We start from the raw sequence: 25492 nt of genomic DNA, 5'->3' as shown, positions 1-25492 counted from the left end.
ATTAAAAATGCTCCCTAAGAGTATTCAAAGTATCCCCAAAGGAAAAATCCCTAGAGGGGGAGGCAGAAGGGATAGAGTCCTCAGCATCAGAATCCTCAAAGCCAGAACAAAGTTGAAAATTTCCTTCTTCACCAGCAGACATACTGGAAATCTCAGAATCTGAGATAGACAAAACATCAGGTGATAATTCCCTAGCCCTCTTTGAAGGGGGGATGAGAGCCCCTGATCTGGAAAAAGATCACCAATCATCTTTATCAACAGGGACTGAGGTACAGGAGGGGAGGCAGATGCCTGCTTGTGAGCAGGTTTGCGGCTGGAAGGTTTACTAGTAATCTGGAGGGACTCGGGAGGCCTAGCAACTGCAGAAGTCTGAATTCAGGTAGTCAGTCTGGTTCTGGTCTCATATCGAAAACAAGAGGCGTCAGAAGCCGGTGCCTGCAAAGCGGCTCCGGACCCATCTGAGGTGCCGACAGGTGGAGGGGTCTGAAGATGAAACAGCCTGTGGCATGGAGGACTCCGTAAAGGTCTCAGCAGAGACTTGCGGCTGAAAATCTGCAGACTGCAGGGGCTGCGAAAGTACTTCACTGAGTACCGCTGGACTGACAAATTTCACCGGTGCGTTGTCAGTAGATTTAACCCTAGGCCTGTCGCGGTCCTTGTCGTTGGGTTTCCTAGGTATATCCAAAGTTGGGAGACCAGAAGACGCCATACTGACGAACTTAGGCCAGACTCCGAAATGCTTAATACAAAATCTTAGCTCTACGGCGTATGGTACGCTGGTTAAAGGAAGCACAGAGATCGCAGTTAGGGACGTTGTGCTCAAGGCCCAAACAAGTTAAACAATAGGAATGGCAATCTCGATGCGGAATCCGTTTTCCACAGGCAAGACAGTTAACTTTATCTGACATTCATTAAAGCAAGAAAAGAGGATCCCCAATGGGGTACTTATCTAAAGGCATCGTAAACTTGGTAGTCAGAAAGCGAAACGAAGGTAAATGGCCAACCGGCAGTAGTGCGAATTGCATCTGCTTCGGGCTTTGTGGCAAGAAAGACTGGGGAAAAGGCGTCAGCTGCTTCCCTTTAAACCTGATGTACTGACATCAATTTTACAACCGGCTGCAGCCAACATCATATACCAAAGACTCTGGTATTCAGGCCGACTGAGGGGTATCGGGAGCCGGATAACCTATATGTGAGGACTGCAACAGTGAAACATCAAGGTCTTACAGGATGTGAACACAAAATTGAGGTCCCAGGAAGGGACTGGTTCTATCAGGGGGTGCAGCTGGAATGAACCCTTGAGAAAGGCTTTATACGATCTATGACAGGCCAAAGAGTGGAGTCAAAGCCTTGGTCAAAACTGGAAATGGCAGCTAGCTGAGCCTTGACAGGTGAAAAACTAGAACTTGTTGTAAAAGGAAGATAAGTGGATTTGGAAAATAGATGTACTGAAGAAACCTATCCCCTGAGCAGTTGCCTGAGCTGCATAACGCCTGTACACTTTACCAGAAGATTCTTTCTGCTAGACAGAAAGAATATGAGCAGCCTGTTGAGATTAGTTTGGGTAGAGTTCTCCAGCTATTACTGTAACTGCATAAGCCATGTGTTTAGTCTGAGAGTGAGTAGACCCAGAAGAGGTGATCTGGATGGGTGACAAAAAAGATCCTCTCTAGGATTCAATCACCGGGAGGCTCTATGATCATGCCTCTCAACCTCTTAGTTGCAATATATCTGGACAAAGCCTGACATATTTGGGAGAACAAAGGCCCTAAAATCAAGCCAGATTTTAAATATTACTCTTATAAACTTAGAAAGTTGACAGAATAACAGCATTTGTCTTTACATGCATTTTTCTAATGATTATGAAGTCTGAAACTTAAATGTATGTTATTATTTAGTGACTGATCCTCAGATTATGCCAGTGATTGGCTAGAAAACCACCAATTTTATGAAAAACAGACCAAAAATATGAGGCAAAAATCTGGGTATTCTGTGAAAATCTGGATAGTTGACAGATATGTCCCTGGTATTAAACCTGAGTAAAGGGAATCAGATTAGCTTGGGTCAGCAAGGGGCAGTGAGAATCGCTGTGGTTTTCCATCTGATTGCCTTCTGTACAAAACTAGACATATGAGGAAGAGAAGGAAGGTATATAAAAGCCTGGTTGAACACAGCCTGCCAAGAAACTCTCTGACTACCCCTTTGGGAAGTGAGGGATTAAGGCAAAGTAATTGCTGTACTTGATGCTGGCTGGACAGGCAAATGGATCACAATAAAGACGGTCTCAGCTGCAAAAGATGTGATGCACAACTTCTGAATTGAAAAACCACTATAAAAGTAAAATAATGGATCTACTGAATCTGTCAGTGAGACACAGCTAGCTCTCCTGGGAATGTGCACTGTCATCAAGAATGATGTGAAGCAATCACCCATTCCCCAACACTCATAGCTTCCTAGCATGGGGCGTGGGTCAAGCTGGTTCCTCCCTGCTTCTTGGTGCACTCAATTACTGTCTCTTCTGACAGGCATCTTAACTGTCTATTTGGATGGAAAGCACCCCTTGAGGCAAGTCATCCTGCAGTTCCAACACCACCAGAAGGACTGCTCTCATCTCCAGTACACTGATGTGAAGGTGTCTCCTTCTTTGACCCTGTACATTGGACCATTCTCTCCTAAGTGTGCCTACCACCACAATGAGGAGACACCCCTGGTTACTATTGATGATGGAGGGGGAAACAAGAAAGGGCTCCCCTTCAATAACTGCAGGGAGGTCAGTCACTAGTGAAACAGACTACTGCAAAGATTGGTGAATTGGACATGTGATGGCAGTGAGTCCCCTAGCTGTAACCACTGCACTCTAAGCAACCACTGTAGGATTCTCATATGGGATAGCCAGGTGAACCATAAGGATGGAAGACACCATTAGACCTAGAAACCTTAGAGAAAAAGAGTTGCAGGAGATGGGAACTGGATCTGATTCTGCTTTCCAAGTCTTAAGGATTGAACTCCTCCTGGACAGAGACATAAGGTGCAGGACCTGGTGTCCATATGGCATCCAATGAACCACATGGACTGTGTTGGCTGTAGCTGGGAGTTTTCATTTCATACTTGACTAAAATTCCCAGGAACAGGCAGAGCTGGAGCAAGTAGTTCTTTTATCTTGACCTATGAATCCCTCAACATGACAGCAAGCAGCCAGTCATCCAGGTATGGGAAGACTCTGATTCTGAGCAGCCTCAATTTTACTGTTACAAAGGCCATGCACTCTGTGAATATGGGGGGCTGTGGTTAGACCGAAGGGCAGGACTGTGAACAGGAAGTGACCAGCCCCCATACAAAAGTGTGGAAAGCCCCTGGGCACTTTTACTATTTTGATGTGGAGGCAAGTGCCCTGGAGGTTGATCAAGCACATCCAGTCATTTGCCTACAGGCAAAACTGCTTGCACCGTGACTATCTTGAAGTGGACCTTTCTGACATACTAGTGGAATTTGTTTAAGTCCAATATTTGCCGGAGGCCCTTGTTTTTTTTTCGGAAACAAAAAGCGCATGGAATAATAACCTGACCCTGAATGGGTTGGGCAAGACCTCTTCGATGGCTCTCTTTTGAAGAGCAGACAAGATCTCTCTTCTGCCTGCCTTTCTCTGGTGGGATGGTATGTCTGGAGGAGGCATCATGGGAATGGGGAATTTATGGGTAAAGGGTTATAAGTAGCCTCTGGATTTTATCCCACTGACACAAGAATATTGCATGATGGCCATCCAAATAGAAAGGTAGAGGAATAAACAACTCCAAACAGCAGTCAGGGTAGCCCTCCAGGGATGGTTAGGGCTGCTTATTAGAAAAGGATCACCAATATCCCAGATCTGTGGACTTCCATGGCTTCTGAGTTTGTGTCCCTTAAAGGGGCCACCTCTGCTACAGCTGCCCCTGTCAAAAATGAACTCAAAGGGTTGATGCTGGGTTTTTCTATACTGTAGGGATTTGAACCCATTTTATTCCCTGCTGTATGACTACTGGAGAGTCTCAGATTTAAATCCTAATGCAAACAGCATCTTCACATCCTGTTCGCATCTCTGCATTCTCTCTTTCACTGATGGACAAAACAAGGAGAAGCCACCATAACAGGCACTGGTAAATGCTTTGAAAACATCCACAAAATCAAGAAGGCAGAGCCAGGCATGACTCCTCACTGGTGTGCCTGTACTAACTAGCCCTCACCACTCCATCAGCTGAATTATGCAACAGTCTCATGGAAAGATTGGTAATGTTAAACAATGTGCCCAGGGTGGTCTTCGATTTCTAGTCTGTAGTAGGAGCTTTTTTCAGAGAGACTAGGCTTGTTCTGCCAAATTTCTTTGAATTCAGTTAGTGTGTAGGGAGTACCTGGGTATGTGAAGCATACAACCACTTCCCCATTCTGTATACTGCCCTAGATTCACTGGTGGGCAGTTGGACAGAAGCGGTCATCTTCCATCAGCTCTTTTAAATGCTGCTCGCATGATAATGCAATAAACCAGGGGACTCCTGGACCAAGACAACCTGCCTTTTTACGGGAAGCTGCAGAGGATTTTGTTGGGTTTTCTTCATGCACTTTCAGAACAGTCATGCTCCTGCTAAGCCCTCCTGGTAGCCAGGTTAATCATGTGGTCCCCACCAGGCTGCCTGCCCAAGAAGAAGAAGAGGTACAAAATGTATGCCTCAGATAGGACCTTCTCATCCTGGGATGGTGGATCTGTGGGCCAATTTCTCCTCTGGCTCACAAGTTCTAAAAACCTCATTGAAATTGAGGTATGCTGGAGGGAATAGTGGGTGAGATGGAGGGGTTTTTAGTGGGTGGAGCTGACATCAATAGAGCCTGCACAGGATACTAAGGATAATCACAAGGCTTTCTTTAGTTATGTTAGGAACCTGGGTGGGAATTCCCAGATATGCTCAGAATTAGTCCAAAATGACAAAAAATACACCGAACCCACAGACATTGCCAACATCCTAGCTGACAGGTTCAGAGCAAACTCCCCCCCCCCCACTAAAAGGGCAAATATCTATCCCAGCAGAGTGCTGCCCCCCTGACATCTCAGATGCTCAGGTAAGAGCTGCCCTCTCCAAAGCAAAAAACACAGCATCAATGGGACCAGACGGTGTCCCGGGCTGCGTCCTACATGAACTCCAAGAAGAGCTAAACCCAAACATAAAACCACTGTTCAATCTCAGCCTTACTACAGGATATGTACCCAAAGAGTGGCGTACAGCAACAGTGGCCCCTCTCCACAAAGGTGGTGCCTCAATGGATCCTGGAAACTATCGCCCAATAAGCCTGACTAACTTTGTCTGCAAAGCTATGGAAAGGATCATCATGGACCTCATAAAAAAAGATATTGGGGACCTACAGACACTGGATCCTACCCAGTTTGGCTTTGTTAAGGGCAGATCCTGCCTCTTAAACCTGGCTGATTTCTTTGAAACAGTCACCAAGGCCATTGACGAGGGGAAGGTGGTCCACACAGCCTACCTGGACCTCGCAAAAGCCTTCGATACAATACCCCACTCGGGCATTATAGATAAGCTCACCAGCTTAAATCTAAACCCCTATGTCACTAGATGGGTTATAAACTGGCTCAAGGACAGAGCCCACATGGTTAGAATTGCTGGAGCCATGTCAGACTCCAAACCAGTTACAAGTGGCGTCCCGCAAGACTCAGTCCTGGGACCTCTCTTGTTCGATATATATTTCTCGGAGGTACAGGCCAACACGGAATGACTGTGGCTGACCAAGTTCGCAGATGACTGCAAACTGGGTGCCATAATCGACTCTCCAGCAGACACAAGCATCCTCCAAAAGGGCTTCATAGAAACAGACAACTGGTGCCAGAGCCACGGCCTCAAGCTAAATGCCAAAAAGTGTATAGTCATCCCCTTTGGCAAAAACAAAGTGCCCACAAATTACCACATAGGAGGTAATCCACTAAGTACAGAGGTAATTGGGGACCTGGGGACCCAAGTTGATAGCAATCTCTCATTTGACAACCACATGGCCAAAGTGGTTAGAAAAACATTTTATATAGCCCACCTAATCATGAAGGGATTCACATCTAGATCAGGGGAGGTCATCGTGCCTCTTTACTCATCCCTCATCAGGCCCATAATTGAGTACAATGCCCCTTTTGGGATGTACCTTACCAGACACCTTCAGCAACTGGAAAGACCCCAAAAGTACCTCACCAAGAGGATCAAAGGGCTCAAACAGATGCCATATGCTGCCCGGTTAAAGAAACTCCAGCTCTACTCAGTGGCATACTGCCTGCTCAGAAGCTATCTGTGCCTGACGTATAAAGCCATGTCCAACCTGGAATTAATGAACATGCTGCACCTCAGAAAATCCAAATCCCATTGAGCTACGCGCTGGAGAGACTTGAACCTCGGCACTGAAATAAATAGGACATGCTGGAGGGACAGATTCATAACCCAGAGGCTCCCTTCACGCTGGAATAAAATCCCAGTCCAGGTTAGGCAGAGTTCCTCATTGACTCTCTTCAAGAGGAATCTTGAGTGGATGGGAGATCGTAGGTTTACCCTGGGTATCACTTCTGTGTCACTGTTAGACAGAGGTACAGTATACTAACCTCGAAAAAGGGCATAGCAAAATTAATTTAAAATGGGTGGCGAAAGCCAAACACACTCTAGCTAGGCTTATAAATGCCCTAGGGCAGATAGCCTAATATGAACCTATGAATCCTCGGAGTCAGGATTCATGCTGACCGACTCATCCAGGGAGTCAAAGCATCTCCTTCTGTAAGTCCTTCCTGGAAAGCAGAGTTATCTGCAGACAAGGCACTGCAGAAGGGCAGTCCATTTGATGACACCAGTCTGACTATGAGCAAGAAAAGTACAGGAGGGTGAGATGGAGGGGTTTTTAGTGGGTGGAGCTGACATCAATAGAGCCCGTGTAGCTGCTCTAGGGGGAGAGGCTATGATCCCTCACCATAACCTCGTATGCCAATCCATGTCTGCTGATAAGAGGAGCTACCAGAGTATCAGTTCTAACCCCCACCCACAGAAGAGATATGCTGCCTCAACAAGGGAATCCCCGAATCAGATAGCAGATGGACCCGAAGAGGGGGATCAACACCACTGCCTCGAAAGCTGGCGACTCCCAAAACTGCAAAAGACACAATACGGGACAGTTCTGAAGATACAATATGGGACAGGTCTGAAGAAACAATATGGGACAAGTCTGAAGAAACAATATGGGACAAGTCTGAAGATGGTGCCTAAGTGTTAAGGTGCCAGTCCTGACAGCTACTCTAATCTGAAAACATTGGATAAGAGTACATCAGATCAGAAAGCTTAAGAGCTTAAGGCAAGGGTGCACTCTGCACTTAAGTCACTGGCTCTGGATGGGAGATCAGCTTTGATACTGCCAGATCTAAACGTTGGACTGGGGAAGGAGCAAGCAAAGTGGATGACCGACCAGCCTGTCTCATCCTGGGAGCAGAGGGGGGGGTACAGAAGAGCATCTAATTGATCTGTGCCTTGATGAAACCCTCATCATACGATCCAACTTTAAATCTGAGGCACTTCTCAAGGATATGAATGATGACCGAGATGGGGGAAGAGGAGGAAACTTACCAAGATCCCTTGTAGAAGAGGTACCTCATACTGTAGGTGTACTACACTTGTCCTCCATGAGGGCTGGCTCTGATTAGAGTGAAGCCGATGATGGAATACAGATGGGAGCCAAACAATCAGCTGGCTCCAGCCTTATAAAATTTGATGGTCCAACACATGGGGACTCCTCCAATCTCCCTTTCTTTGGATCTTGACCCTTATGCTTAGCCTTTGTCCTTGCTGTGGCCATCTTTGTCTTTTCAGTGCATATCTGCCTCTGGATCAGGTGACAGCAAGCTCTTGATCACCAAATAGTTTCTTCTATCTGATAAGGTGTGCTGTCTGAAGACTTTGCAGACTGAGCACTCAGCAGTGAAGTATTAAACACCAAGTCAAACAATGCAATGATCATGTGAATCTTGTGGTGGAATTTTGTGCCAACACTGTAGGTACTTTTTGAAAAAAATTTTTTCAATATTACCCTCCATAATAAGCTGCAAGTAGACAAACAGCCAAAAGCAACAGAGCAAACAGAAACTTTACACCTATATAAAACTATGTGCAAAGGCTACAACTGCAACTATAACACAGGAAAAGACCAAGCTCCCCAATGTAAATGTTATTTGCATAATACAATTATACATACATACACAATTATGTAAATCTTTTTTAAATATGGCTTGTAGGCCTAAAGCCCACATGCCAATGAGAGAGGAAAAAAATATCAAAGAGGGAAAGGGAAGGAACTAAAACAAAACAGGAGGAGGATGAGTCAGAAAAAGGCATAAGGCTAGCAAATGAAAAAATATCACTCCAGATTAAAAAAAAAAAAAAAAAAAAAAAAAGAGATAAACAACTTTGCTTTTCAGTACCAGATCGCAAAAGGGACCAAATGCTGAGGTGGCAAATGAGAGCTTCACATCCTTGATGCCTGATGGGAGGGAAAAATTTAAAGGTGGTCTAGGCTGAAGTACTACTTTTGCAAGCTCAGATCCAACAAGCATCTCAAAGACCCACAAGATGGACTGGACTAAAGACAGTACCCTAAAGCACAAAGGCCTGAACCCAAGACAAAGTCCAAAGTAAATAGAAGAGACAAAAACAGATTTTCACAGTTTGTTCACACAAGTTATAAAAAAAAAAGATCCGGACAAGTAATGACAGTCTGAGAAAGTTAATTTCCTAGCTTAAAATAAAATATTTCACAGAACAAAAAAAAACACTAGTTTTACTCAGAATCAACAGGGAACTTGTATGCTCAGCCATGAAGTAATACTAGCCGAGTCAGTACCATGAAAACCGCAGGAGCAGCATACTGGCGTCAAGAAAGCCCTGAAATTTGTGGTGCTCTAACTGGCAGTTAAAGTGGAAAGTGCTCTTAAATTTGAAATGCTGGCCTAATAGTTTAGGCTACTGCAACAGTGATCTAATGTTGAACGTAGAAACAATCTCGTCATGCCCAACTGAAACCAAGATCACATATTAAGGAAAGTACAGTTGTGTACACTTACCATAAATGTAGATGCTCGAGTGTATTTCACTGTTGCAGTCATCACATTTGGGTTATCTGTCTGCAGGTAGCCGTCAGCAGGACTGAATAGCAGAGTCTTTGGATTTCTGTGTCAGATGCTGTCGCTTTTTCCATGATGTCAGGTCGTCAGGGGTAAAAAAAAAAACATGCAACCGACGCCGTTACATCAGTTTTTCTAACCCCAGATGTCAGGTGTCCCCACAATAGGAAGCAATTATATGGTATGGAACACCCCCAGCAAAAAGCAAATACACGTGATATAATATATGCCAAACAAGGAGGAAAGGTAAAAGTCAAGAGAAGTCAGGGGAGCTGGAGGGAAAGTAACCAGGACTGCAACAGTGAATACACTCGAACATCTACATTTATGGTTAAGTGTATACATCTGTACTACGTTCTTCATTTTTCACTGATGCATTCATCACATTTGGGTTGATTCCCAAAGTTAAGAAAGGGTGGAGGTAGTTAAAGAGCATTAGGGCTAGCAAGAAGGTCCTGTAAAACTGCTGTGGCAAATCCAGCTCTGGATTTAGAAAAGATAGGCAGGTGGAAATGCTTGGTGAATGTACAGAGCTTCAGGTTGCAGCTTCCAGGATGTCCCTGGTAGGGGACTCCTCTGAGAAATGCAGTAGAGGAAGATGCAGCCCTGGTGGAATGTGTTCTTATCCCCTGTGAGGTAGGTTTCCATGGTGTTTGCAGCAGAAATGGATGCAATGTGCTATCTATTTTGAAATGGTTTGCTTTGAAATGGCCTTCCCCTCTGCCCCTTCAGCAAAGCTAACTTGCAGCTAGGTCAGATTTTCTGAGAGGCTTAGTCTTGTCCAAATAGAATCTAAACTGTCTGTGTACGTCCAGAGAATGCAGTATCCTTTCCCCTTTATTCTGAGGATTAGGGAAAAAAGAAGGCAAATGAATGGACTGGTTTAGAGCCACACTAGACACCACCTTGGGCATAATGGATGGATTACTCCTGAAGGAAACCCTGTCCGCATGGAAGACAATGAAGGGTCCCATTGCCATGAGGGCCTGCAGTTCAGACACTCTTCTTGCTGAAGTAATGGCTAGAAGTAAAGTTGTTTTCCAAGAAAGGAATTTCAACTCTGCTGTAGCAGCTGGTTCAAAGGGGGGGAAGAGTGAGTTTTTCCAATACAAAGTTAAGGTCCCAGGCTGGAGTGGGAGCCCTTCTGGGGGGGGGGTCTTACATTTTTGGCCCCTCTAAGGAATTGTTTTAGCAGGGGATGAGAGAAAAGGGGTGGGTCAGTATTATAGTGTGCTGATAAGGCAGAGGCATGAATCTTAACTGAAGAGAAAGATGGGCCCTTGTGGAGCATTTCTGTTAAATAATCTAGAATACGAGATAAGCTGGGCACCGTTGTGCCCATCCCCTGTGCCTGGCTCCAGGAACAGTATCTTTTCCACTTTTCTGAATAGGTTTTCTAGTACTAGGCCTCCTTGCCTCAAGAATGACATCCAGTACCTGCTTACTGAGGGTTGCTGGAGGTGAGGTCAGGGAAATAGCCAGGCTGCAAGGTTCAGGGTTTGAAGTTAAGGGTCTAGAATCTGGCCCACCTGCTAGGACTGTAGGGAAGGGGTCTGAGGCAGATGCCAAGGATGTAGCACTGTCAGACTGTGCAAAAGGGGGTACCAGTGCTGGCGTGGTCAGTCTGGTGCAATCAGTATTGTCCTTGAGCTTGTCCTGTTTGAATTTTAGTAGAACCTTCAAGAGGAGAGGCAGAAGGGGAAAAGCATAAACTAAGAGGCTTTCCCAGGTAAAAGACAGGGCATCCACTTTCCAAGATTGACTGTGTGGAGTTCTGGTGCAGAATTTGTTCAACAGGTAGTTCTGAGGGGAGGCAAACAGGTCTACCTCTGGTGTCCCCCATTTGTTCCTCAAGAGCTTGAATATTTTAGATTCCAGTTTCCATTTGTGTGGGTCCATGAGATTTCTGCTCAAGTCTGCCAGTGAATTTAGTTTCCCTGGCAGGAACTGAGCTTGTAGGTTCACTTGGTAGCTCAAGGCTGTGTTCCACAGAGCCATGGCTAGTCTGCAGAGTGGGTAGGAATGGGTTCCCCCCTGCTTGTTTATGTACCACATAACTGTGGTGTCGTCTGTCTTTACAAATAGTTGTCCTGGAAGAATACAGTCTCTGAAGGCTGTCAGAGCATTCTGTACAGCTAACACTTCTTTTTGATTGATATGCAGCTGCATCTGTATTGGGTTCCATTTGCCCTGAATGCACTGTGAGCCCCCCCATGCATAGTCTGATGTGTCTATTGTTAGGGTTTGGGCAGCAGGGAGTAGAGTGAAAGGGAGTCCCTTGTTGTGGTAGCAGGCCTTTGCCCACCAAAGGAACTCTGCCCTTAGACAACGGATAATAGGAATCATTGTTTCCAGGTCCTGAGAATGTTGACAACATAGACTTTTTAGATACCACTGAAGTTCTCATATGCAGTCTTGCATATGGAATTAACAGACTTCAAAAGGCCATGAACCCCACGGCTTGCAGGATTTTCCTTGCAGATAGCTGGGTTTTTGTGGCCAGTAGTTTGAACTAGGTTGTCAAATGAACTGGTTTCTCTGGAGTGAGAATGCCATCTGGGAAGCTGTGTTCAAGCTTGCTCCCAGGAATACAATCTGTTGGCAGGGTAATAGGCGTGACTTCTTCTCACTGATGTTTACCCCAGTGAAGTTAGAAGTCTCTTTTCAAATCCCACGTCCTGACTCTCAGCCTGAATCAGGCAATCGTCCAAATATGGGTAAATCTGAATATTTCCCTGCCTGCAAAATGCAATGGCAGGAGCTAGGAACTTTGTAAATACCCTGGGTGCAGTAGATAAGCCAAAGGGCAGTGCAGAGAACTGATAATGCCTGGAGCCTGCCCTGAAGTGTAGGAATTTTCTGCAGGATTCCCTTATTGGGATGTGCAGATAAACTTCTTTTAAGTCTTGAGTTGCCAGCCACGCAACTTCCCACAAGAAATACAATTGTTAACTTTTTCTGACATCGGTCTGGAGCAAGAAAAAAGCTTCCCCAACAGGGTACTAAGCTTTATTGAAGACTTTGGATCTGAAATTCGATTTCTAAAATCTCAGGAGTCGGCCGACCGTCACTTGCGAACTGTTTTAGCTTTGGGCACTGCGTGGCAAGAAAAACTGAAGAAAATGGCGTTAGCTGCATCTTATATACACCTGGTGCACTGACATCAGGGAAGAGGCGACAGCAACCGACGCCGGACTAGGACTTTGGAATTCAGGCCGACTGCAGCTAGCCTTGCCAGCAGGATAACCCAAGTGTAATGACTGCAACAGTGAAACACGATGAGCATCCATGGCTACCATAGGAAGAAGCTGCTGAAGAGTTAGCATTTTGAATTTTGGAACCACCAGAAAGGTGTTGAGAACGGAAAGGTCCAGGATAGGACGCCAGGAGTTTTCTTTTCCGGGAACCAGGAACAGTCTTGAATAGAAACCTTGTCTCCTTTGTTCTGCTGGAACAGGTTGAATAGCCCTGATACTGAGGAGAGAGAGAGAGAGAGCGCACTTGTTTTTGGGCCTCCGCCCACTGGTTTGGGGGAAGGTCTGGCCATCCACTTGGGGTTGGGAGAGAGTGGAAGTGGAATCTGTACCCTAGGGAAACTATGTTTAAAACCCATTTGTCTTGGGTAATGAATTTCCAGTTTTTTGCATGCAGGGCGAGCTTTCCTCCTAAGGGAGCAAGTAGTTGAGCAAGGCTTGGTAGAGTTGAGAATAAGTCATTGTGCCATTTTTCCATAGGGGGTGGCTAACTACTCCATGCTTTGGAAGTGGGGTCCGCCCACTGCTTAGATCTGTGCATAGCCTGAGATTGAAGTCTTGGTGGTCTGCTGCTCCTGGGTTTGGACTGAAGGCCTGGAAGGGACTGAAAAGGACCAGTTCTTTGAATGCCAATGTCTACTGAACTAGGTGGCTGTACCTGTAAGAAAATATTTAACAGTTTGCATAGATTTAGCTTTTTCCTCCATCCTTTTGAGGGCTTCTGCTTTGTTGCCAAAAAGGGGCTCTTGGTGTAAGGGTGCATATCCAGTAACGTAGCTTTAACGTCATCTGGCAAGTTTTGTTCCTTAAGCCAAGCATGCATTTTAAGTACAGACCCAGTGACAGAAGCCCTGCAAGATGCTTCTAAAACATCAAAACCACTTTGCAAAGTATGTTTACCTACTTGGTCAGCAGAATGCATTAACTCTTGTAAAGTTTTGTATTTAGCACAGTCAGGAATCAACATCATTTTCTGTTTAATAATCCCATAATATGCTGCTGATACTTTAACATATGAAATTGGCAATTTAAAGCCCTAATGGCCAAAGTGGCAGAAGTATACACCTTCTTACCCAATCTGTCTAAAGCTCTAGAATCACTATCAGAAGGGGTAGGATTTTTGGCAGTAGTAGCCTTAATGCCTTTTGGTCCTTGGGAAATGGTCTCTGGATCCACAGTAGGATTCTTGAAAAGGAATTTGAGAGTCGGGTTCTCGGTAGTACCTGTCAGGTTTCCTGAGAGCTGGAGGCAGTGTCTGGGGTAAGGCTGGATTCCAAGAAAACATCCTCTACAATCTCCAGAACAGGAGGGATAGCTAGAGGCCTGTGTTGAGACAGGTTTAAACATTCCCCAGGTCTCTTTTTGGATTGGGAACAGTCCTGGCTTTCCAGTGGAAATGTTCCTTAAGGGTATGCAAGGTTTCACCAAAAGAAAAATATTCTAGAGGGGAAGCAGAGGGCATAAGTAACTAAGGGTAAATCCTGGTAGTCAGAAGGAACAGAGATATTGTATTCCTGATCAGAAGAATCAGAAAGAAAATCAGTTCTAGGTCTCTTAGAGGGGGAAGGCTGGCTTCCCCAAATTACAGTAATAAGGGCTTCAGCCATTCCAATAATTTGTTTTTGAGGCACATGGGCCTGAGAATGAGCTTTGGTCATTGGTTTTCTAGGCTTAGTGCGATCTTTAGGCCTGATGAATTCGGTATTCTTAGCTTGAAACAAAGTTGTTGGTTTGATATGAAAACTGGCAGGCCTGAACACACCCTCAGAAGCTGGTGCCTGCACAGTGGCTCCAGACACATCCAAGGTAGACACATCCCCAGGATCCGTAGTCGAAGAAGCATCTCGCGGCATACCGGACCCCAAATGGGTCTCAGTAGAGGCCTGCGAATCTGTAGTAGCAGGTATCAGGGGCTGCGAAAGAGCCTCACTGAGTACTGGCGGACTGGCAACTAGCTTATCGGAAGCGTCAACGGCAGTTTTGGACCTATGCAGTCTGTCACTGTCTTTATCTTTGCATTTTTTTCGGAAGATCGGTAGTCCGATGGCTTAACGAAGCAATTTCAGAATATGGAGATCAAGAACGAAAGTATTTAGGTACAAAAATAGCCTGACAAATAGTTTGGCCGTTGAACAAGGCACAAAACCGACAGTGAGGGACAATGTGGTCTGGGCCTAAACAGGTGACGCAGTAAGAATGAAAATCTCTGAGGTAATTTGCTTTCCACAGGCAAGACAATTGTTAATTTTTTCTGACATTGGTTAGAGCAAGAAAAAAAGGATCCCCAACGGGGTACTTATTTTTTTGACGACTTCAGGTCTGAAACTCAAATGAAAATTTCAGGAGTCGGCCGACCGGCACTTGCAAACTGCTTCGGGCACCGCACGGCAAGAAAGACTGATGTAATGGCATTGGCTGCATGTTTTATACCCTTGATGACCTGACGTCATGGAAGAAGCGACAGCATCTGACGCAGAAATCCTAAGACTCTGGTATTCAGACTAGCTGAGGGCTACCTGCAGGCAGATAACCCAAATGTGATGACTGCAACAGTGAAACACGAAAATCACCACAAGGGCTTAACTATGCACAAAACAGTCATGCTATCAAAATACAAAAGTTGCTTTGCTCTGACCTCAGGAATTGTACTCCTCTTACCGCATTAGTCAACAGGCATGAGCTTGACCCCTCATTAACCATGTGAGAGCTTATGGCAGGCTAAAGAGTGGAGGTCATCAAAACAGAAGACTTTGGTGGAAGAAGCATTCACCGAGTGTCAGATATTTTCTTCTATTTTACTTCTTGTGTGAGGATTAAGCAAGCTATCGTTTAGATTTCTTTTCCGATTACTGCCATTTATTTGACTCCACAAGCATTATTTGATTTGTGTTTCACTGTCAGGCCCACGTTGCACCTAAAAAGGGTCCTTGGATCAATGTATTTACCTGGTTAACAAATGCAAAAAATAAATAAAATTCTCATGATGATCCATGCAATGGCTTCCACTCAAAGCCACGAGGCAGGCCTCAACCTCTTCACTCTTACTACGACGAATGACAGAGAAAAAGATTACTTTGTAAGTACTTCTGGACATTTTACATTCTTCTAATGTAGAACAGGCAATGCATGCATGCTCCACGGCTTGTGATGATGCCCCAGGCAATCTTTGAAGGCACAACTGTTTTTGCATTAAACAATTACCTTCCAACTAAGTAAACTAAAATGAAGACTAGAACTGCTCTAGGAGCATGTATGAACTGAAAAACATGGCTTTAGGCATGCTACAGCATGGAAGAGTTTGAATTGTGTTAACAGAGAATTCTTGGGAAAGCCAGTGTAGCTGTTTAACTGCATTTACTTAAGTACATTTTTTTTGAAGTTACTGCTCAACTTCTTGCAAACAAAATTAATTTCATACAAATTATTCTATGTGGTAGCAAACAAAAATGACAATGAATAATCTCATTCCTATTTACTATTGAAATACAACCATCAAACCTTTGTTCTGCATACCTTGTCCTTCTTTGGCCACTGGATGATGGGAATTCCTGTTATTGCCAGCTCCCGATCATCATCAGCGTGCTGTTCCAATATTTGCTGTAGGGCAAAAGCAAGACATAAGTGAGACAAAATTCCCAAATAATGCAAAGCATAAGCAAAGTCTATTTTTCCCATGGAATCACCAAAGACACAATCTTGCCAGGATGACTGGAATGGTCTTTAAACCAATTTCCTTTCTTTTCCATTTAATACCCCCTACAGCTCTCATCTGTTCCAGATTTGCTTCATATTTTTGGTCTGTTTCTCATGTATGACCGTGCAAAACTTGTTTTTCTAGCAGCTTTATAAGTTAAGAACATTTTAAAATCTGTCCCTGATTTTGTGCCTTTGTCTCCCACTATTTTTGGCATTATCCATGACTCGAGCTATAAAGTTGAGACTTGATTCACTGCATGGGATGGAGGAACTTCAAAAACAAATTAGAATCTGAAAAGATTCAGGGCAAAAGTACTAACCAAGACGAAATAAGAATGGTAAAGTACAGTTGTGTACCTACCATAAATGTAGATGTTAGAGTGTATTCACTGTTGCAGTCATTACTCTTGGGTTATCCTGCTGGCAGGCTACCCTCAGTCGGCCAGAATTCCAAAGTCTAGGTCCGGCGTCTGTTGCTGTCGCCTCTTCCCTGACGTCAGTGTGCCAGGGGTATAAAAGATGCAGCTGACGCCATTTTCTTCAGTTTTTCTTGCCCCAGATGTCAGGTGCCCCCAAATTGGGAGGCTGAAAAATATGCCAATAAAAATGCATGCACAAAAATAACATTTCCCTCATCTACAAGCAAATACACCAAATAGGTTGTATAGGATAGAAAAGTGGAGAAAAGCCCCATCAAAGAAAAAAGGGGGATGGTGAGTGGGTAACCTGGACTGCAACAGTGAATACACTTGAACACCTACATTTATGGTAGGTACACAACTGTACTATGTTCATCGTGTTTCACTGTTGCAGTCATTACTGTTGGGTTGAATCCCAAAGCCGACGATGGGTGGCTGGGCTAAATAGGATTAGGAGAGGCTATGAGGCCCTGCAGGACTGCAGTGGCAAAGCCTGCTCTGGACTTAGAGTAAAGAGGTAAGTGGTAGTGCTTTGTGAAGGTGTGCACTGAACTCCAGGCTGCAGCCTCTAAGACATCTTTGGTTGGTACTCCTCTGAGGAAGGCTGCCGAAGTGGCTGCTGCTCTGGTGGAATGAGGCCTAATGCCCTTAGGCACTGATTTGCCATGTTAAAAATAGCAGAAACGGATGCAATGGCCTATCCATTTATAAATAGTCTATTTTGAAATAGCCTTTCCTTGTGATCCTACAGCATATGACAAAGTTGCTCAGTCTTTCTGAAAGCTTTAGTTCTGTCCAAGAAGAAGCGTAGCTGCCTGTGTATGTCCAAAGAATGCAGAATTTTCTCACCCTTGTTCTGTGGATTTGGATAAAAGGTAGGCAAGTGAATGGTTTGGTTGAGGGCCACACTGGACACCACCTTAGGCATAAATGTAGGGTTTGTCCTCAGAGAAACCCTATCTGGATGAAAAATGATGAAAGGTTCCACAGCCATGAGTGCTTGTAACTCCGAGACTCGCCTTGCAGAGGTTATTGCTAGGAGCAAAGCTGTTTTCCAAGATAAGAATTTTATATCTGCTGTTGATGCTGGCTCGAAGGGAGACCGTGTGAGTTTTTCCAAGACATAATTGAGGTCCCAGGCCAGAATTGATGCTCTCCTTAGAGGCCTAATGTTTTTGGGCCCTCTGAGGTACTGCTTTATTAAAGGATGAGAAAAGATAGGTGGTTCCGCATTGTAATGGGCTGAAATGAAAAAGGCAGGAATCTTAATTGATGAGAAAGAAAGGCCTTTGTTCAGCATCTCAGTTAGGTATTGTAAAATCTGGGGGATATTTGGTACACACATGTCAATGCCTTGTTCCTGGTTTCAAGCACAGAATCTCTTCCATTTCTCTGCATACGATTTTCTGGTACTGGGCCTCCTGGCCTCCAAGATAACATCCAAAACAGCTTTTGAAAGAGGAGTGTTCTGAATGGCTACATTATCCGCCATGCTGCCAGATTTAAGGTCCTGAGTTGGCTGTGCAGGATCTGATTGTTTTGTTGGGTCAGCAAGTGAGAAGTTTGAGGCAATATCCATGCTGGACCTTGAGACAAGCTCTTTAGGATTGGGTACCAGTGCTGGCGTGGCCAGTTTGGTGCAATCAGTATTATTTTTGGCTTCTCTTGTCTGACCTTTAGGAGTACCCTGGGAAGGAGAGGCAGTGGAGGAAAGGCATATACTGTTAGATTTTTCCAGCTGAAGAATAGGGCGTCCAATTTCCATGCTTGCTTGTGCTAAATCCTTGTGCAAAATCTCTGCAACTGGCAGTTGTGAGGGGAGGCAAATAGATCTATGTCTGGGCATCCCCATTTCCTTATTATCATGCTGAAGACTTGTGGATCCAGTTTTCATTCGTGGGGATCCATGAGGTTTCTGCTTAGTTAAATCTGCCAGAGTATTTGTTTTTCCTGGCAGGAATTGTGCTTGCAGGTGAACTTGAAAAGCCAATGCTGTGTCCCATAAGGTCATTGCTTGTCTGCAGAGGGGGTAGGAATGTGTACCTCCTTGCTTGTTTATGTACCACATGACCTTAGTGTTGTCTGTCTTTATCAGTAACTGTCCTGGATGAAGCAGGTCTTTGAAAGCTGTCAGGGCATTTTGAACAGCTAGCATCTCTTTTTGATTGATGTGAAGATGCATCTGGTTTGCAGGCCATGTGTCCTGAATACATTTTCCTGCCATATGGGCCCCCCAGGCATAATCTGATGCATCCGTTGTCAGTGCCTGTCTGGCTGTGGGTAGACTGAATGACAGACCCTTGCTGTGGTGACAGGCTTCTGCCCACCATCGAAACTCCTGTTGCAGGCAGGGAATGAGTGCAATTACTGTCTTCAGGCTGTGGCAATGCTGAGTCCAAACACTTTTTAGATAACACTGTAGTTTCCTCATATGCAGTCTGGCATATGGAATTAGTAGAATGCAGGATGCCATAAAACCCAAGGTCTGCAGGATTTTCCTTACAGATAAGTGGGTTTTGCTGCCAATTTCTTGAAGTAAGTAGTGAGATGCTTTTGTTTGTCTGGCGTGAGATAAGCCATCTGGGCAGTTGTATTTAAGCTTGCACCCAGGAATATTATCTCTTGAGAGGGCACTAGTTTTGATTTCTTTCCGTTTACTGTGTATCCTAGGCCAATTAGTAATCTTTTTACAAACGCCAGATGCTTTAGAAGAATATCTTTGTTCTCTGCTTGAATTAGGCAATCGTCCAAGTAGGGATATATTTGAATTCATTTTTGTCTGCAAAACGCAATTACTGGTGTCAGGCATTTTGTGAAGACCCTGGGTGCAGTAGATAAGCCAAGGGACAGTGCAGAGAATTGGCAATGCATTGCGCCGGCTATGAATCTGAGGTATCTTCTGCAAGATTGTCTGACTGGGATATGCAGATATGCCTCTTAGGTCCAAAGTTACGAGCCAAACCTTCTTGCCCAGCATGGGCAGTAGCTGCTGTACAGTCAACATCTTGAATTTTGAAACTTCCAGAAACACATTTAGTATAGACAGGTCCAGTATTGGTCTCCAGGTTTTGTCCTTTCTGGGTACTAGGAAAAGTCTGGAGTAAAATCCTTGCCCCTGCTCTTGTTGTGGTACTTGCTGAATGGCCCTCATGTCCATGAGGGCTGTAATTTGTTTTTGTGCCTCTGCCCATTGATTGTGTGGCAGGTCTGGCATACCTTTTGACCTTGGTAGAGTGTGAAAATGGAACCTGTAGCCTTGGGGCACTATGTTCAGGACCCATTTGTCTTGGGTAACCATTTGCCAATTTGATGAAAAAAGTGCTAGTGTTCCCCCTAAGGGGGCTGCCAAAAGAAAAGTGCTTGGATCTGGTAGAGGAAAGTCATTGGGACTGTTTCCTGTAAGGCTGTGATTTGTCTTCTCCACTTTTGGAGGTAGGAGCACCCCATTGTTTAGGCCTGTATGAGCCTTGGGGTTGAGATCTGCCTTTGGGATGCCTGTATCTGCCTCTCTGTGGCCTGTCTGACACTGGAAAGGACCAATTTTTAGAAGGCCAGTTCCTGCTAAACCTGGGTGGCTGTACCTGTAAGAAATTCTTGACTGTTTGCGTGGATTTTGCTTTACCCCTCATTTTTTTTCAACACGTCTTCTGCTTTAGTACCAAACAAAGTATCATGCTGTAATGGTGCATCTAATAATTTTGCTTTAACATGATCAGGCAGATTCTGTTCCTTTAACCAAGCATGCCTTCTAATAACAGAACCTGTAACAGCGGCCCTGCAGGAGGCCTCCAGTGAATCATAACCACATTGCAAAATATGCTTTCCCACTTGTTCAGCTGCATGCAATAAATCCTGCAATTCCTTGTTCTCTGAACATTCAGTATTTGTCAACAATTTCTGTTTAAGCAGTGACATTAAATATTGCTGATATTTAAGCATATGAAACTGACAATTTAAAGCCCTTACAGCCAGGGTAGCAGAAGTGTAGACTTTTCCCCCCATCTGTCTACAGCCCTAGAATCCCTATCACAGGAGATAGGGTTTTTTGCAGTGGAAGCTTTGACCCTTTTGGGACCCTCAGATATAGTTTCTGGGTCAGCAGCGGGGTTTTTATATAGGAATTTATGACAATCCGGGACCCTGTAGTATCTGTTTGGCTTAGCAGGTGCAGGGGGTAAAGAGTCAGGGGACAGGCCGGACTCTGAAAATACATCATCTACAATGTCTAGAACAGGTGGAATAGCAAGGGGTCTGTGCTGAGGAAGAAGCAGAAAGTCCCTGAGCCTTTTCTTAGGTTCAGAATAATCTTGGCTCTCCCAGTGGAAATGCTCCCTCATGGTATGCAGGATTTCCCCAAAAGAATAATCCTCAGGAGGAGAGGCTGAAGGAATGGATTCTTCAGCATCAGAATCCAAATAGGGAAGCATGGAATAATCCTGTTCAGAAGAGGAATCAGAGGAAATAGAAACCTGATCAGAAGAATCATACTCTGTCTCTTGCCTAGGCCTCTTATCAGGAGGGGATGGGAGCCCCTGATTAAAGTAATTAGGTGTTCAGCCATTTTGAGCATCTCTTTTTTTAGGCATGGAAGTCTGAGCAGGAGAATGCTGTGCTTGTTTCTTTGTCTTTAGAGCTGCTTTAGTCTTTGTCTTTGAAGCTGAAGATGGCTTTATGTAAAGTTGTGTAGGTCTGAAGACATCCTCAGAAGCCGATGCCTGCTCAGCGGCTTCGGATCTATCTGAGGGAATGATTTCCGAGTGTTCAATACCTTGAGTATGCAGAGGCCCAGTCGGCTCCACATGGGAGTCGGAAGCGGCCTGTGGCTCTGAGGTAGCGGGCGCCAGGGGCTGCGAAAGCGCCTCACTGAGAACCGGCGAACAGGTGACTGGCCTAGCAGAGGCCTCGTCGTCTGTTGTGGACCTCGGATGCCTATCCTTTTCCTTGTCCTTGTGTTTATTTATTTATTTACATTTGTTGACAGGGAGAGTCCGACTGGACACAGGTCCGTTTTCAGCAGAGGCCAGGGGAGAAAAGCTTCACATAATTATTTGCATTATACAGTTAAAAAACATAGCATTTAAATATAGACATTAGTCCAGTTAAGGACACAAGACCAGAAGAAAACCGATGTAAAACAGCTGTAGAGCATTGTACAATTTTAAAATATGGTGACATATACTAAACATGGTTAAAATGTAGTTGAGATTCATCAGTGAATAATTGATACAAACTGTTTTTGAGTTACATAACAGCCATTAGGAGATGTTGCTACAAGAAGTTAGCATTATGTGGTAGGTAGCTGGGAGCATGAGTAGCCAAGCTTGCTAAGAGTAGGTTGTTGATAGGGGGCTGAGAGAGATAGTGGGTGGGGGGAGTGAATCGTATTAGAGGGGGGGTTGCAAGGGCATATCTGGCAAGTTTTGAAGTGTGATTTTAGTAAGGATTTAAAGTCGGTGCAAGAAGTTACAGAGGTAATTGAGGATGGGAGGGAGTTTTTGTAAACTCTGGTTGTTGGCTGGTCCGATGGCATTATATAATTAAATCTTCGGCCAAAGTAATGAAATGCAAAATCGAACCGACGCTTAATAGTGAGTTGGTTAAATCTAGCACAAAACTGACAGCTAGCAACGTTGTGATCAGGGCCTAGGCAAGGAATACAATAAGACTGAAAATCCTTATGAGGTATTTGCTTCCCACAAGAAATAAAATTGTTAACTTTTTCTGACACCGGTCTGGAGCAAGAAAAAAGTTTCTCCAACGGGGTGCTTAGCTTTAATGAAGACTTCGTTCTGAAATTCGGATTTGAATATGTCAGGAGTCGACCGACCGGCACTTGCGAGCTGCTTTTGCTTCGGGCACCGCGCGGCAAGAAAGACTGAAGAAAATGGCGTCGGCTGCATCTTTTATACCCCTGGCGCACTGACGTCAGGGAAGAGGCGACAGCAACCGACGCCGGACCTAGACTTTGGAATTCTGTCCGACTGAGGGTAGCCTGCTAGCAGGATAACCCAAGAGTTATGACTGCTACAGTGAAACATGAACATCTTTGTGACTGCAGGAACTTATTTCAGATTACAATGCACTTTACAGCTACTGTGTCTCACTAATAGTAATCAAAAGGATGGACTGAAGTAATTAAGAGTAGAAGCAACTCACTAAGTGACAAGGACAAAAGCTGCTTACTAGGCCCAGTAGTCACTCAGTATTGCCCTACTAAAGCTAGCCTTGTTTCTAGAAATCGCACCCCTTTTACTAAGTTACACAACAGATTGAAGACCATATATAACCTGCTGTTACTGATTTTTCTCACAGACACACAATGAAAACATGTAGCCAGTCTGCACTACTCAGTGACCCTTAACTGACTGCTAAAGGCTGCACTGCACAGTGTTACAGCAGTTTAAACAGGTGTTGTTTCATGACTCTCTTCATAACAATATATTTCTCTGGTGAGCCTGATTCTCTGCAAACAGCACATCTAACAGTAAATGTGCAAAATATGAAAAAAAAAAATTCTGACATCTAATAAGGTTAAAGCAAACTGACACGTAAACGGATGAACTGAGGGCCAAAAATGACATCAGTTGAAAATCAATCTTTAGATATTTAAGAGTAAAAAGGGCTCTTGTGGAAAGCAAAGAAAAGTAGAACTATGTGAATACCTACCATAACATTAAAACATCAAGGAGAGGCCACTGTTAATAGTTAAATCATAGCATTTTGGTTCTCTCCCCAACTAAGCTGTGTTGGCCCAGCCAATTCTTACAAAGCTGCTGTCTCCCTTGTAAAACTAGTTTAATGACACTGAAAATAATACCTGCACTAGAATGAAATTATCACATAGTGGAGTGTTTACATCTTACTGTCAGTTTTTCAATGCTAAAAAATTGGATAGAGAAGTGTGTGTGTGCTAATAAAAAATAAACAAGAATGTTTATATGCAGTAAATGTACATTAACTATTACAGCTGTTACTACTACAAGAATGAGCCAACCGGATACCAACATCCTGGGAGAAGTAGGGTACACAGTTTTACTTCCTCGATATGAAATGTTGGTCACAGAATTGCACTATCCGCAGATGTTTGAGCAGGAGATGACCAATGCAATTATGTTCCTTATCTTTTGAACTTGCTGAAGGCAGACATAGTACAGTTTTGTACCTACCATAAATGTAGATGTTCGAGTGTTCACCCTGCTGCAGACATCACAGTTGGGTTATCCTGCCGTCAGGCGGTCCCGCAGTTGGCCCAAATTCTTGGTCCGGTGTCGGTTGCTGTCGCTTCTTCCCTGATGTCAGTGCACCAGGGGTATATAAGAGGCATCCAACGCCATTTTCTTCAGTTTTTCTTGCCCCAGATATCACACATATGGCTATATAAAAATAAAACAAAACCCTTAGGTACAAGCAAATACACCACAGAGGTAGTATAGGATAAAGTGGTAGAGAGAAGTTCAGCTAGTTTAGAGGGGATGGAGGGAGGGAGGGTAACCTGGACTGCAGCAGGGTGAACTCTCGAACATCTACATTATATGGTAGGTACAAAACTGTACTATGTTCATCGTGTTACCCAGCTGCAGTCATCACACTTGGGTTGAATCCCAAAGCTCAGGAGGGGAGGTGGTCAAACAGGGTTAGAAGAAGCAAGTAGGCCCTGCAAAACTGCAGTGGCAAAACCAGCTCTAGTCTTAGAGTAAAGAGGTAAGTGATAGTGTTTGGTGAAGGTGTGCACTGAACTCAAAGTAGCAGCTTCCAGAATATCCTTGGTTGGCACTCCCCTGAGAAAGGCTGCTGATGTAGCTGTAGCCCTGGTAGAGTGGGACCTAATGTTAGCAGGTACTGGTTTCCCATGATGTGTGTAGCAGAAACATATGCAATGTCCTATCCATTTAGAAATGGTCTGCTTTGAGACAGCTTTTCCTTGTGATCCTATAGCATAGGCTACAAAGAGCTGGTCAGCTTTTCTGAAAACCTTAGTTTTATCCAAGTAGTAACGTAATTGCCTGTGAATGTTCAAAGAGGGCAGGAGTCTTTCTCCTTTGTTCTGGGGATTTGGGAAGAAGGTGGGCAAGTGAATGGTTTGGTTTAGGGCCACACTGGATACCACCTTTGGCATAAAGGAAGGATTAGTTCGTAGAGAAACTCTGTCTTGATGAAAAATGAGGAAAGGTTCCACTGCCATTAGTGCCTGTAGCTCTGAGACTCTTCTAGCTGAGGTTATTGCTAGTAGTAGGGCAGTTTTCCATGAAAGAAATTTTAAATCAGTTGAAAAAGCTGGTTCAAAGGGCGGCAGTGTAAGCTTTTCCAGGACAAAGTTGAGATCCCAAGTAGGTGTTGGAGCTCTCCTTGGCGGTCTTAAGTTTTTAGCCCCTCTGAGGTACTGTCTTAGGAGTGGATGTGAAAATAAAGGAGGATCCGTGCTGTAATGAGCTGAAATTGCTGAGGCGTGGATCTTAATAGATGAAAAGGAAAGCCCTTTGTGTAACATCTCAGTTAAATATTGTTGAATCTGAGGAATGTTCGGCTCCAGGGGACTGTTCCAGGCGCAAAATCTTTTCCATTTGTCTGAACAGGTTTTCCTGGTGCTGGGCCTCCTGGCCTCCAGAATGACATCCATAACAGCTTTGGATAAAGGTGTTAGCTGGTTGTTTAGGTAATTTGCCATGCAGCCAGGTTTAGAGTCTTGAGCTGGCTGTGTAGAATCAGACGGTCTCGCTGGGTGAGCAGGTGAGGAATTTGTGGCAAAATCCATGGTTGGCCCTGGGCCATGTTCCTTAGAATTGGATACCAATGTTGGCGTGGCCAGTCTGGTGCAACGAGAATCATTTGTGGCCTCTCTAATCTGACTTTCAGCAGTACCTTTGCTAGAAGAGGCAGTGGAGGGAAGGCATATACTGTTAATGTTTTCCAACTGAATGAGAGGGCGTCCACTTTCCAAGCTAGTG

The 25492-nt window shown here is 44.5% G+C and overlaps 1 protein-coding gene across 1 annotated transcript in view; it reads right to left on the bottom strand.

The window, feature by feature from the left end:
- LOC122810646 (lysine-specific demethylase 2A-like) overlaps positions 1-25492 on the bottom strand; it is a 1654939-nt gene that overhangs the window by 961467 nt on the left and 667980 nt on the right. The window contains exon 14 of the mRNA XM_044082219.1: positions 15946-16029. Coding sequence (XP_043938154.1) covers positions 15946-16029 — 84 coding nt within the window. The remainder of the gene's footprint in view (positions 1-15945; positions 16030-25492) is intronic.

The sequence above is a fragment of the Protopterus annectens genome, chromosome 9.part0 (assembly GCF_019279795.1).
Source record: "Protopterus annectens isolate FY-2018-M chromosome 9.part0, PAN1.0, whole genome shotgun sequence".
NCBI classification, from domain to species: Eukaryota; Metazoa; Chordata; order Ceratodontiformes; family Protopteridae; genus Protopterus; species Protopterus annectens.
This window is presented reverse-complemented; position numbering and strand designations above follow the sequence as displayed.